Genomic DNA, 12,404 nt, shown 5'->3' with positions numbered 1-12,404 from the left:
AGTGGCAAGTGAAGGCAGCTGTCAAATGATACAAATACCCAGGTATTCCTGACATCCCAGGGTTATATACATACATTGGACGGAAGGTCCAAAATAGTAACTCAGAAAATATATTTTGAAGTTTGATGCTTAGTGTTTGATACTTTAGGTAGCAGAGGAAAATTCTTCAGTTTTCTTTTATGATGTATTTATTTTATTTTCCTTGCTTACACATCTGTGATTTGAAACATTCTTAAACAGATACCTGGCTTGGTAACTTTGAAGAGGCTTTCATGTGTCAGCTTTGCGGGTGTTGATAGCTTGGATGATGTGAAAAATCACACTTACAATGAATTGTTTGTGTCTGGTGGTTTTATTGTCTCAGATGGATCTGTCCTTAATCCAGAGTCCATCACAGTAGGTAAGTGTCGGGGGCTGGCAGTGCATGTGTATTTTTTGCCTTAACTTTTTAAGTTTCAATTTCAGTCTTTGAGAAAGAGGCTCTATTCAGAGGACTGAAGAAATAAGTTCCCAGTCACATAGTTCTCAGAGATGGTATTGCAAGTGTGTTTTGTAGAGCTAGTTCTGTCTTTCTTACCTCACTGACTGACCTTTGTTCTGGAGAACATTTCTGGAGATCATGTGAGCCCAAGAGACTGTGATAATTATTAAACAATCTGATCTTGTCTTTCTGTGTTAGACTATGTAATTCTGCATAGCAACCTTTTATTCTTTGTTACTCAATCCACAAATAATCTAGCCAAGAATACTGGAAAAACTACATTTTTTCACTTTAAAATGGAAGGGTGATTTCCAAGAAGCTGGTATTAGCCACACAGATCATGCATGGTAGAATTCAGCTTTGATGTAAGTAGTCACCAGTGGTCTCACCTATGTAGGTATGGGTCTCACCTACAAAAAAAAAAATGGACTCGGTTTTGGAATATGGTCAACAACTTATCTGCTAGGAAGAAGAAAACCTAAAATATTGGGGATCATGTTCATGGCTGTGTAACTACTAAAGACAGTAACTGATAAAAAGTTTTCATGTATGTACTGTAGTAGTATTTTTGACTTGTGTACCACAAAATTTAACTTCTATTTCAAATATTTCCAAAACAGATAAACTAAAAGAGTTCTTAAAGTTTCTTGAGGATCTCAATACCCCCGATGGAAAATGGCAGTGGAAAGTCCACTGCAAGATACATAAAAAACTTAAAGAGCTGGGGAGGTAAGGAGTGTTCTTCAAATACCAATTGATAAAATGATTCTGGTTTTAAATTATGTTCTAAAAAAKCCAATTAAACAGAGGTCAGTGTTATTTTCATCTCTTGATTTACATTTAAGACTAACCTTAAATTAAGTACCTCTTAAATAATGGGTTTCTATTCCAGAATGAATGCTAATGCCCTGAGTCTGCTGACGCTTTTGAATACCTATCAAAAGAAGCACTTGGTTGAAATTCTGTCTTACCATAATTGTGATTCTCAGACTCGAAATGCTCCAGAATTAGACTGTCTTATCAGGCTCCAGGCCCAAAATTTACAACAGAGACATGTTGTCTTCTTAACAGGTAAAAAATAAAATATGGAAACTTTGCTTCCTTCCTGAATACCAGGTGGCACATACTAATATATAATCTCCTTCTACATATTTAGAGAAGAACCTCAAAACACTTTGTAGTTACGCTGACAATGGAATAGTAGTTGCAGCTGTGGATGACTTCATGCAAAATTTTGACAGTCTTGTTGGATATCACAACTCAGTAACTGAAGAGAACAGCCTCCCTCCCTCTGATGTTCACGAAAGACAATCAGGTAATACTCCAAGCACTTAAGCTTTTTTCCCCTCTATGTAGATGTGTGGGGTAGAGGTCTTTGAAATAGTGTGGCTTTACTATTCCTGTAAAAGAACACTACAGAGGGCAAGGAAAACCCAACTCTCAAGCTACTGTTTTTCTACTTTAAGAGATGGGGAACGCAGCTGGGATGGTGTGCCAAAAGAGATCTTAAATACCTAACTGCAGGCTAATATGGTATCCGAGAAAGTAGACGAGTGCCAAAGCGGCATTCCACTCTGTTAACAGGAAAAGATAAGCTTGATCATAGTGTTTTAGAAACTGAGGACTGAAATGTCAGTAATTGTACTCCTTTAATTGTCTGATCAAATACTGACCTACTGTATAACTTTAGATGCTGTTTTGACATTAACCCCTTTGGAGCTGGGAGTTGGGATTTCCCAACACTAAACATGAACACAATGCGCAGAAGCTTTTAGCATCGGAGTAACTGGACACTCACACAGAGGGTTAAGTGTGTTTGTTGAGTAAGTGAACAAGAGTGCAGAAGACCAAGACTTAARTGATATTGGACTTACAGACCCGAAGCGTAACACTCTGTGAGTAGTGTATAGCTTTTCTAATAAAAGYTTGTATTTCAGTAGAATAGGACTTCTCTCTTTTTTTAATGTAGTTCTTGTAGCAAACGATGAAAAGGATGAGGAGGACATGTCTCTGGATTCAGGGGATGAAACATCACAAATAGAAATCTGCAATGATGCCTCTAAGTATGATACTCATTTCGAAGCTTTGCAGAGGGAGGCCAAGGGAGTAGTTTCAAAAGGGAGCTGCGTATCTGTTACAGAGGTATCTCCTGCAGCACAAACTGGTTTGATGGAAAAGACTTCCAAAATTGACTTGGAAGGGATACTACCAATTACACCAGTTTCTACAACATGCTCTGCTGAAGGAGAAAAACACAATTCAGTTGAACAAGTTCCTTTCAATAACTTCCAAGTTTATAGCAGACAGTTAAACATGTCGCATCAATTCACTCACTTTAATGTACTCACTCATCAGACTTTTCTGGGAACAACATACCCAATCTCTACGAGTCAAAACCACGAAGAGGGCAGTTATTTTCTATCTGATTACAGTCAGAACATGGACATGGAAAAATCATCATTGCCTGGTAGCTGGGATAGAAATTGTGACTCTTCCGGGCCATATTCAAAACAGAAATAAATTCACAAGTCTCTTTTTATAAGTTGCTGTGGACTTTTCTGTTTTTAAAATTGTGGATTAACAATTTCTATTTTATTCTGGAACAAAATGTTTCTTGTCCTTTATCTCGTATGTTTTCTTGTCTTATTTAAATCATGACAGCCTGTACTTGTTGAAAGCATCTGAAAACTGAAATAAATATATATATTTTTTAACATTTATTGTACTTGAATTATCTTGTTTGTTGGCACTTTTAAGTTTCTACATTTGTATTTTATCTGTACTTATCTGGGCTTCAGTTTGAAGTCTGTTCTAATGTAAAACTGAATGTTTGCCTAAAATATGTGAAACAGGAATTTTTTAAAACTGTAATAGTATCCAAATCCCTTTTCTTTACATGAGTATCAAAATTTATGTATTTATTTGACATTTGACACAAATTTTGTACAAATGTTTTTACATACTATAAGGCAGTGTAGTTATTTTAATGAATATATACTGGATTTTGGCTAAATACCTCAATTAGAATAACCAATGGTGCAGTTCCATTACAAAAATAAACTCTTAATGCACAAGGGACTTGTTAACAATTTGCATTGTCTGTGTTTTTATACTGTTTTCAAAATACATAAAGTATACACAAACTTTGTCATGAACAGCAAAGTTGTGTGTTTAATATCTGATGTTTCATGCTTATTTCAAAATCATCAGTATGATTCTTAAAACTTGTATGTTGCCATTTTTATTTAGGACAAATACTGTTGGGAAGGTGGTAGCTTTAAAAACAAAAACAAAGTCCCTCGAGTTGAAGGTTTTACCTTTAAAGTTTTATTTTGTGATTTATCATTGTGTTCAGGCTATGTGTAGAAGCAGCTGCTGCTGGGAAGCAGGAGCTCTGTGGCATTTTGAAAATACACTGAAGCAGAGATCAATTAACGTGACGTCAGGTCTTCTGCAGTTATCTAGAAGAGAAATGCTTTTACCTAAAGTTATCTTTGGAAAACTAAATGAATCCAAAATAACCTTCAGCCAAGTTGGGAAGATTTGAACACTGACCTGGTCGGACTTTGTTTTTAAGCTTTCTTAAACGGAGTTCTGCTGCCTTGGTTGCAGGCCAGTGCAGTGTTAAGTGGGTGCTGTACTGCTTCAGTTGAGAAGAAAAATAAAGTTCAATTCAGTTAATTCATATTTTGGTGGACTTAGAAGCCAGATTACTTGAGTTAAAAGACATACTGTCTAAGTCTAAAAGCTGTCTGAATAACTAATGCAGAAGCAATGGCATATAGGTAAAAATATAAAAAAAAAACACTACCCCAGCCTTTCAAAACACATCTTCATTCTTTTTATTTATCAAAATACAAATACTTGCAGTCCTATTAAAAACAAACATGTCAGTGCTTTTTACTCTGAAAAGCCTAAAGGATACTCTAAACACAGAACTCATTGCTTGTTTAAACTATTGTCAATCTGAAACACAACATGACCCTGTAGCCTGTCAAAATTCCCATAATAAGTTAAAATATTTTGAAAAAAAAGAAATCATTCAAAATTTATTAGGTGCTCTGCCTTTACATAAATAAATTGTGTATACCTTTTAAAATGGTGAAATAAAGTTCTCTTCTTGAGCGATAGGTGGAATTAAGTTAGTCTCCAACTCCTTCTGTTTCTGCAAGAGGCCCTGAAATCAAGGGAATGTAAATATGAATGTTCTGCCTTCCTCCTGCAGCCTCAGCTAACAGTGTCACTGTTTCAACCACTGAAAACACTGCATAAGGCTCACAACTTTTTTCAGTGTGCAACTTACCTAATACAACACAATCCATTCAGAAGACAAGGAGCTGTCAAGACTTCCTGTCTTTGCAAAAGACTTGTGTTACAAAGTGGAAGCCTGTGCTAATGTTTCCAGGGATATAAGTGAGAGCAATGTGCTCTTTCTGTTAAGTTACTTATTTGGGATAGAGCAGATCCCAACTGCTCTGTGAAGCTACAAAGTGATTTTTAAATAAAAGCCAAGCCTAAACTCATAAAGCAGCAGTTCATAACGGGCAGCATTACCATCTGAACTACAACAGAGGGAAAAATCTCATTATGTTGCTATAAATAAAAGTTTTCTGCTTTACTAATGTGTTTTAAAAGAACAGTGCAATGAGTAAACCATGAATAAGATGGAATTATCCTTGGCTGTGAGATGTGATCCTCTTCTCTGCAGTTAACAAGATCAGGTGTATGGTCCTTTGTCTCCCTCCSTTTTGGTACAGTCAGGAGTAGTTTGCTGATAAGAATGTAAGAATTACTATAGTATTCCTCCTTTCTTAGAGATGAGCAGCTTGCAGGTGCTCCTACAACTTTGACGTATTTTCAGTAAGACAAAAATGGAGCAAGATTTTACTCAGCTGGTTTCAGTTGGCAAAGATGCCTGATGCACTTAATTTTGTGTCATTCCAAGTGCACCAGCTGCTTGCTTTCAATGACTTGATGAATTGCTTTCTTAGGCTATCAACATCAACTGCTATTTACTGTGTTAATRGATCAGTGTCCTTTTGACAATGTTATAGAATGGTTTGTGAAATTACAAGTTACAACACAAAGGCAGGTAGGTAATAAATTTTGCCCTAAATTAAATGATTCAGCAGTATAATGATTCAGATGAGACAAATAACCAGAAACCATTAAAATGAAATGAAAGCCTGAACAAATTTCTGTTCACATGGTTTGTAAAGGTGGTAAGATCTGCCTAGACAAAACTAAGATAAAGAAGATAGACAGGGACAAGCAGTGAGGTCTTTCTTTGCAYGTTGCTGGCCTGTGGGTGGAAACTTGTGTGAGGAAACTATGTGAGGAAATTTGCATTTGTTCCACTGACTATTTTTTATTTAAGTGAGGAAAATAAGTCTGTTGTAGTTTCTGTTACTGCTATCGCATGAAACCCAGGAAAATATTTCACGGCAGCAGTCAAGACAAAGGGTGATGTCGCTGTAACTGCTGCTCTGACACCATCTCTCTTCCTTTGGTGGCGGTGGACAAGAATGTGGAGGCTTTTTATTCCTCATCTGTAGTCCACTCTTCCTCTGTGGTGTCTGTGGGCTAGCTAGGATGTTACTGGAACACCCTGACTGTATTCATCCGTCACTCTGAATGTGTGCTTCAAAGACTAAAAACGCATTACATCTTGTATTACTTTTTTTTTTTCTTTTGACTTTTGACTTACAGCTTAACCAGGCCATCACTATGTGATGTGACTTCATCTCGAGGAGAACCACAATCCTTCATTGTGCAAAGAATTCCCCTACTCCTGAAGTATTCGGTGTGTGCAGCACAAMTGTGTCTTCCTAAAGCTCTGCAGGTAACTATGACACTTAATCACTGGTTGTTCTGTTACACTGAAGCCTGTCAGACTTTCTTCCTTTTATTTAGATCAGTTATGCAAGTTATTGCCTAGGAGCATAGAAAAATGGCACTACTAGTAAAACACTGCTTTTAGTTTAGAGCCATTCAAAAAACAAAGAACATAATGATGTGTTTGAATTTTGAATGTTCTTCATAAAGAAATGCAAGCTTAAAAAAATTTTCCTGTTCTGTCTTGCAATTCTCCCTCAGGCCATAGCAGCTTTAAAGAAATGGTCCCTGAAATTCATCTGCTGATTTAGATCTGCAGTCTGATTTTGCTGTGGGCCATGCTTTGCTGTTACTTTTTAAACATAAATGTACATTTTTAAACATGAGCAAAGGGACAGCTATCTTAGAAGGATTTTATAGTTGTTCACATTCCAAATGTGTCAAGTAGAATATTTTTCCAGAATCAATGCATGAGCACCAGCCCTTTTACTATTCTGCAGCTGCTGCATAGCTCTGTCATGACTAGCGCTCGTGAAGTGCCCTTCTGTTAACAAAGGCTCTAGTACAAGGTTCACAATTTCTTCTTCTCTTGAAATTGAAATATCTGTATTATAAGCAACTCTAATTAGCAATACATGGAGACTAATAAAGCCATTCCTCTTGGTATCAGTTTTCTCACATGCTTCACAGTCTCATAGGTAGCTAAGGAGAGTCTGAAGCTGGACCTAACACATGAAAAGCAAAATTAAAGGTAAAAGGAAAAACAGAAGAAAGTGCCAAAACATATCACTAAGATGGGAAATGAATGGAAGGTTAATGCTCATACCTAGTAGTTTGCAATGTTCATTATGACTTAAGTATGTTAAAACATTCATGTTTGTTCAGTAACTTACCTGGCGTAATTCTGAYAATCCTTTGAGAATTGCTTGTTGTCTCTCTCTGATTTTAATCACATCAGGATTCAGAAGAGGATCTCTAACGTGATCAGAGCTAAGTATCTGCCGTGATGCTGGGTAAGAATCTAGAAGTAAATATATACCAAATAAATTAGTAATACTTTTTATCAATTGGGTTTTAATTCAGAAGTAGTAATAATAGCTTGTGAAAATATATGTTTATTACATTACAATCACTAATTTTTTTAATTATTCTTTTTTAATACAGACTATAAAACTGCAATGCATAAGCTTTCTTCATGGTGTTGTGCCACATCTGGGTTACTGTAGAATTCAGTAAAAACAAATACCAAATTGAACAAACTGTAGCACTCAAAACTAAGTGCCAATGATAACCTTTCTTCTCTTCTACATGAAGCAGTTGACAATACATGGCAATACCATTAAACTGTTGATACTGGGGCTCATGTGTCGAAGGTCTCGTCACCGGTGCGGCTGGATCAAGATAATAAACCTCGTCTGTTCGAACGTAGGGAACGAAGTGTGAAGAGGGAGGCCTCCCAGGGCCCGGAAGCGGAGCAGGGGATCTCCTCTGCTGTGTGTCCACGTGGGTACTTGTGTCTCTTCTACTGCTATTGTTAAGCACCAGGAAATTAGAAGTATGTATCTGCTTTTGCTGTCCTTGATGTAATCTGTTCTTAACTGCTGGAACAGGTGGCGATTCAGATCTGTGTGACAGAATTTCAATTAAAAAGAAAAAATATGTGATGTGTAAATGTGTATACGTGAAAAAATAAGTAACATGATTAATTTTTTTTAGCAGTATAGACAGGTAGTACTCAGAGGACTGCATTTTTGACCACTGTGTATTTCTAATACTAGACAATCATCAGGTGCATCCAAATTCTTTAAGAGAGAATATAAAAAAGATCGCTTTCACTAAGAGTGATGCATTTCATTGATGCAGGGTGTTAACCTACCTTTCTTCATTCAAATGATTGTTATGTAATTGTTCTTCCTAGAAGAAAATAAAAATAGACCAAAGTAGGATAAATAGCTTCATATTTTATGTTAAGCATTTTCATTTTTCCAGAAAAGTTTGTTTTGAAATTCTAGGACTGTTTGATCTGAGCTCAKCATATATTTATCAAAGGTTGCACTAAGACTTATTTGTAGTATCTATGAACTGAATGGAACTGATTACAGAGGGTTAAAAATTTGCTTTTATTTCCTATGTCTACAACAGCACAATGAAAAATATTTGATCTATTTTCCAAGGTCTTTAGAAAGCTGCATTTATAAACCTGAAAGGTTCAATCCAAGATAATTATTATTAAAGGAGAAGCCCTTATTCTAGGTAAGGTAGGTAGCAGTTTTTACTTGCAAGTGAAAAAATATTAATATAGCTCGTGCTTTCTACAGTATCAGACAATCTTTAATTATCATACTGTTCTGCTTAACACTTATTGCCCATCTCTGGCATACAGAATTCTTATATCTTTCAAGAATAAAACTGGAAAGTGTATATATAACCTCAAGTAAGCCAACAAATTCAGTTTAACAAATAAATTCTTCACATCCTTAAGAACACCTACATGAACACCTAGTGCACATACAGTTTTTTATACCAACAGCTTCTAAAACACATTTAGGTAGTGCAGTACAAAGTGGCTGAACAGGCCTGGAGTGGCTTTCCTCTCCTATATAAGACCTTTGCACTGGAAAGTGCGAGTGAGGTGCCGTATGGCCATGTACAAACACACGTACACACACAGTGAGAAATCCATTTGTTAAGTGTTTTCTTTAAGTGTAATTTTTTAATCCAGCCATAGGCTACACTGCTTACTGCATCCTCAGTGGTACTTTTTCCTTAAAATGACCATATTGCTATACATAACTATCACCAGAGCAAAATATTTACAGGGCAGAAAAGGGCAAGTCGGTGGTATCATTATATCCCATGCATCACTTTCAATGACAAACCCACTTTATATAATGGATCAATGATAACTGAATCAATGATAAATAAGTTAGAGAATAAACACCTTGGAGAACTGAAACAACATCAAAACGTTAGTCGGGAAAAAAAAAAGTATCTGTTCTTCTGATCATGACTTTCAAACAGTGCTCTAATACTGACTTTCAAATACTGCTCTAATACTCTAATACTCTTTACCAAAGCCCAATAATAACTGAATATCCTGTCCAGACAGAACCGAGCGAGACGAGTCTTAAAAATGCCCTTGACTGGTGGCAGATACAAAGTTACCTTGTGGACTGCCTGTCCCTTATTCTTCCTGCTCATTTCCTGGTGAGGGGAAGGAGACCTCTCCGAAGAGCTGCCCTTCTTTTGGCAGAGATTCCCAGGGGTATTTCTTTCTACCAACTGAAGCAGYTCCATTTGTCGTCTTACTTTGTTTTCTTCCCTTTGTTTCTGTAGCTGTTTAGGGTATCTTTCTGATGCTGGAATGTATCTTTTTCCAGGTTTGTTTATATTCCAGTCAGGTCTTTTGCCACATTTTTCCACAGATTTAGCTTGTCTTTCTTTTCTTGCAAATTGTTCATATAGATCGTTGTAAATGCCATCATTCTCCTTTTCTGCAATTTTATTTTTATCTCTACAGTGCATTTCCTTATGGCATTTTTTGCTGTTAGATGTTTCTTTATATTCTATGGAAATATCAGGTGACCCGCAACACTTGGTTCTTTCCTCAGCTGATGCAGCATATGTTGACATAATAAAGTCATCTAAAAAAAATGCATTTTAATTCTTATATAAGCTATTCAAATGACTTCTTTGACTTCTGTCTGCATATCTATCCTTACTTACGGAGTGTATTCAAAAATGACTGTTACAAGCTTACAATGTTTTTTATTATTTGCAAAGTGAAGCAGAAGAAAACAAAATATTCAGAAAAAAATGCAGAACAAAATCAACTCAGCGCAAACAAAATTTAAGTAGGGGGAAACTACATTATCTTAAAATGTAGAGTTTGGTTTCTACCTCAGTAGCCAATAAAGAACAAACTACAGCTTCTATTTAATTATTTAATGGTTTGGTTATATTCACAACGGTACTGCGAATAACTTATTTTCCCAATCTTTGTCTTCCAATAGAGATCAGCACCATTTGCTCAAGCAATTTGCTCAGGCAAACAGCCATCAAGCAAGGCTTTCACTTCTCAARTGACGAGAAGTAAATAAAATCATTTCACTTCTAAATACAAGGCATTAAGTGACTGAACGTTTGTGTTAGGCCTGCTCTTACAGACTCCATCTATAGCATTAATAGATGCAGATCACACTGATGTGGGTGCTGTGACACGTGATGAGGATGAAGCCTGCGCGGCAGCCTGCTCAGACGCACCCGCAGCATCCCGGGGGGTTCACAGCAACTGCAGGCAGCTTTTGTACCTGTTTGAATGGCACATCTCAGCTTTTCTGTTTTCTCATTTTGCATTTATTGGCAATGTTTCTTCTAACATACCTAAGGATTCATTAGGAGCCCAACTCTACTAGATACTATAGCATGTTACTTAAGCATGTGACTAAAGAGTATTAACAATATATGCTCAAGTGCCTCAAGAATTTAGTTCTGCATGACTTGTGGATGAGACTGAAAGCCAGAATCAGACTGGCTGATTTTAATTTGTAACAGCTAAGTAACAACTACATAAGTGTACCATGAATTTAGACTGTGAGCAGCGTGAGCAAGCCACTGTGCAAGCATTTTTCACAAATCCAAAAAGCTCTTTGCCAACATTTCTATCTCAATATTGAGTGAAATTGCAAGAATATTTTACTTGTGATAATCTAACATGCCTTTGTCCAATTATTCCTTTTTAGTTTTATACCATTCTGACAGCGGTCTATAGCTAAAGTTAACCAACATGCTTTTATTATTAAAATTATTATTTTATTTATTAACTAAATTTAAGGGCTGTATACCTGTTTGTACAGCAGTGTCCTTCCGAGGAGAAGTCTGCTGATCACACTTACAGTTAATGTCATTAGAAAAATTGTGACTTTGATGTGAAATACCAGTATTACAATTTTCAAACACAGTATCACCTAAAAATAAATACATTAGAAAATTAGAAATATATATTTAAACCATGTTATCAAGTTATCATACTATTGTGGTCTTTGAATTCAAAGCAATAGACAGAACTATGATTCAGCTCCTGCTCTTGTTCTTGTTTGTTGAAAACCAAGTTGACATGACTTGAGTCAGAGAATTGCATATGCATTTCTGGTAATACTCTTTTATTCTTCCCTTAGAGAAAGTATCATTTGAGGCTTAGTAAGTTACCATATTCTCAGTTAACATGGAAGACTCTTTAAATAAGCTGAAATGAAATTTGATTCCTGAAGCAAAGGAGCACTTTCTGGTCCTAATATGAATGTAGACTTCATGACTGGCAAAAACGACCAGTAACAACAAAAGCAAACAAACAAACGAGACAATGTCCGTGCCGATGTCAAAAGGCAAACTGAATATAAAAAGGTTGGTACTTGCCACTGCCAAAATTCTTCTGGAGTTTTGAAATGTCATGTCCTTTTTGTGCCAAGTCTCGAATGCGCTGTTCTTGTTTTAATCTCTGTGCTAATTCCTGAGCTTTCTGCATTGTCTGATAGAGCTCATTTGTTTTAAGAGTCATGATTTCCTGTAATAAAAAATATACAATTATTTATTCTGAGAGTAAGATAAACAGGGCTAAACCATCTCCACATAATCCCTCAGGTTTACATRTATTCTTATTTCTTATACAATGTGCTTTGAATAAAAGAAGCCAGGATTAAGTATTTTATCTCCTTCCTCCTGTGTCCACAGGAAGGAGACAGTGGAAGTCTCCCTAAAAAAGGCAAAATATCCCTTAATCTGAGGCTTCTCATTTTAGACTATAGGTTTAAGGTTCAGAAGTCTGGGCCAAGGAAAACCWCCTTTCCGAGCTTTCCTTCTCTCTGCAGTTATTCCCCTACAAAAACTTCACTGCCATCTTATCCCCACTCCCTACTGCATTTGCAGTGTTGAGAGCTGGATGCATTCTGAAGGAGCTGAGCTGTCACAGGCAAAGACTGGGCTTCCCCASGTTTTAGCCATTTCTTCTACTATCTACAGGCAGAGGGTACATCTCTCCCTCCAGCAAATTCAGAGAAATCACTGATCCAGTACTGCTGCAGTTCTAGGG

At 36.5% G+C, this 12,404-nt stretch overlaps 2 protein-coding genes across 11 annotated transcripts in view; one reads left to right on the top strand and one right to left on the bottom strand.

Moving 5' to 3' along the window:
• The window catches only part of FAM208A (family with sequence similarity 208 member A), a 28,231-nt gene extending 24,666 nt beyond the window's left edge, over positions 1-3,565 (top strand). For 5 of the 7 annotated variants that reach the window (XM_026035404.1, XM_026035403.1, XM_026035409.1 and 2 more), the window contains 5 exons: positions 241-400; positions 1,102-1,210; positions 1,374-1,552; positions 1,638-1,796; positions 2,451-3,565. In XM_026035404.1, the coding sequence (XP_025891189.1) occupies positions 241-400; positions 1,102-1,210; positions 1,374-1,552; positions 1,638-1,796; positions 2,451-3,001 (1,158 nt within the window). In that variant the 3' untranslated portion in view covers positions 3,002-3,565. Of the gene's footprint in view, positions 1-240; positions 401-1,101; positions 1,211-1,373; positions 1,553-1,637; positions 1,797-2,171 lie in introns of all 7 variants that reach the window. The other 2 variants (XM_026035408.1, XM_026035407.1) reach the window with 1 other exon arrangement.
• The window catches only part of CCDC66 (coiled-coil domain containing 66), a 32,259-nt gene that overhangs the window by 6,861 nt on the left and 12,994 nt on the right, over positions 1-12,404 (bottom strand). For 2 of the 4 annotated variants that reach the window (XM_026035410.1, XM_026035414.1), the window contains 7 exons: positions 11,732-11,879; positions 11,161-11,283; positions 9,482-9,960; positions 8,193-8,230; positions 7,654-7,940; positions 7,210-7,337; positions 4,340-4,658 (listed from right to left, as the gene is read on the bottom strand). In XM_026035410.1, coding sequence (XP_025891195.1) covers positions 4,575-4,658; positions 7,210-7,337; positions 7,654-7,940; positions 8,193-8,230; positions 9,482-9,960; positions 11,161-11,283; positions 11,732-11,879 — 1,287 coding nt within the window. In that variant the 3' untranslated portion in view covers positions 4,340-4,574. Of the gene's footprint in view, positions 1-3,982; positions 4,125-4,339; positions 4,659-7,209; positions 7,338-7,653; positions 7,941-8,192; positions 8,231-9,481; positions 9,961-11,160; positions 11,284-11,731; positions 11,880-12,404 lie in introns of those variants that run through there. The other 2 variants (XM_026035411.1, XM_026035413.1) reach the window with 2 other exon arrangements.

The sequence above is a fragment of the Nothoprocta perdicaria genome, unplaced genomic scaffold (genome assembly GCF_003342845.1).
Source record: "Nothoprocta perdicaria isolate Ctin4 unplaced genomic scaffold, notPer1 scaffold_16, whole genome shotgun sequence".
NCBI lineage: Eukaryota > Metazoa > Chordata > Aves > Tinamiformes > Tinamidae > Nothoprocta > Nothoprocta perdicaria.
This window is presented reverse-complemented; position numbering and strand designations above follow the sequence as displayed.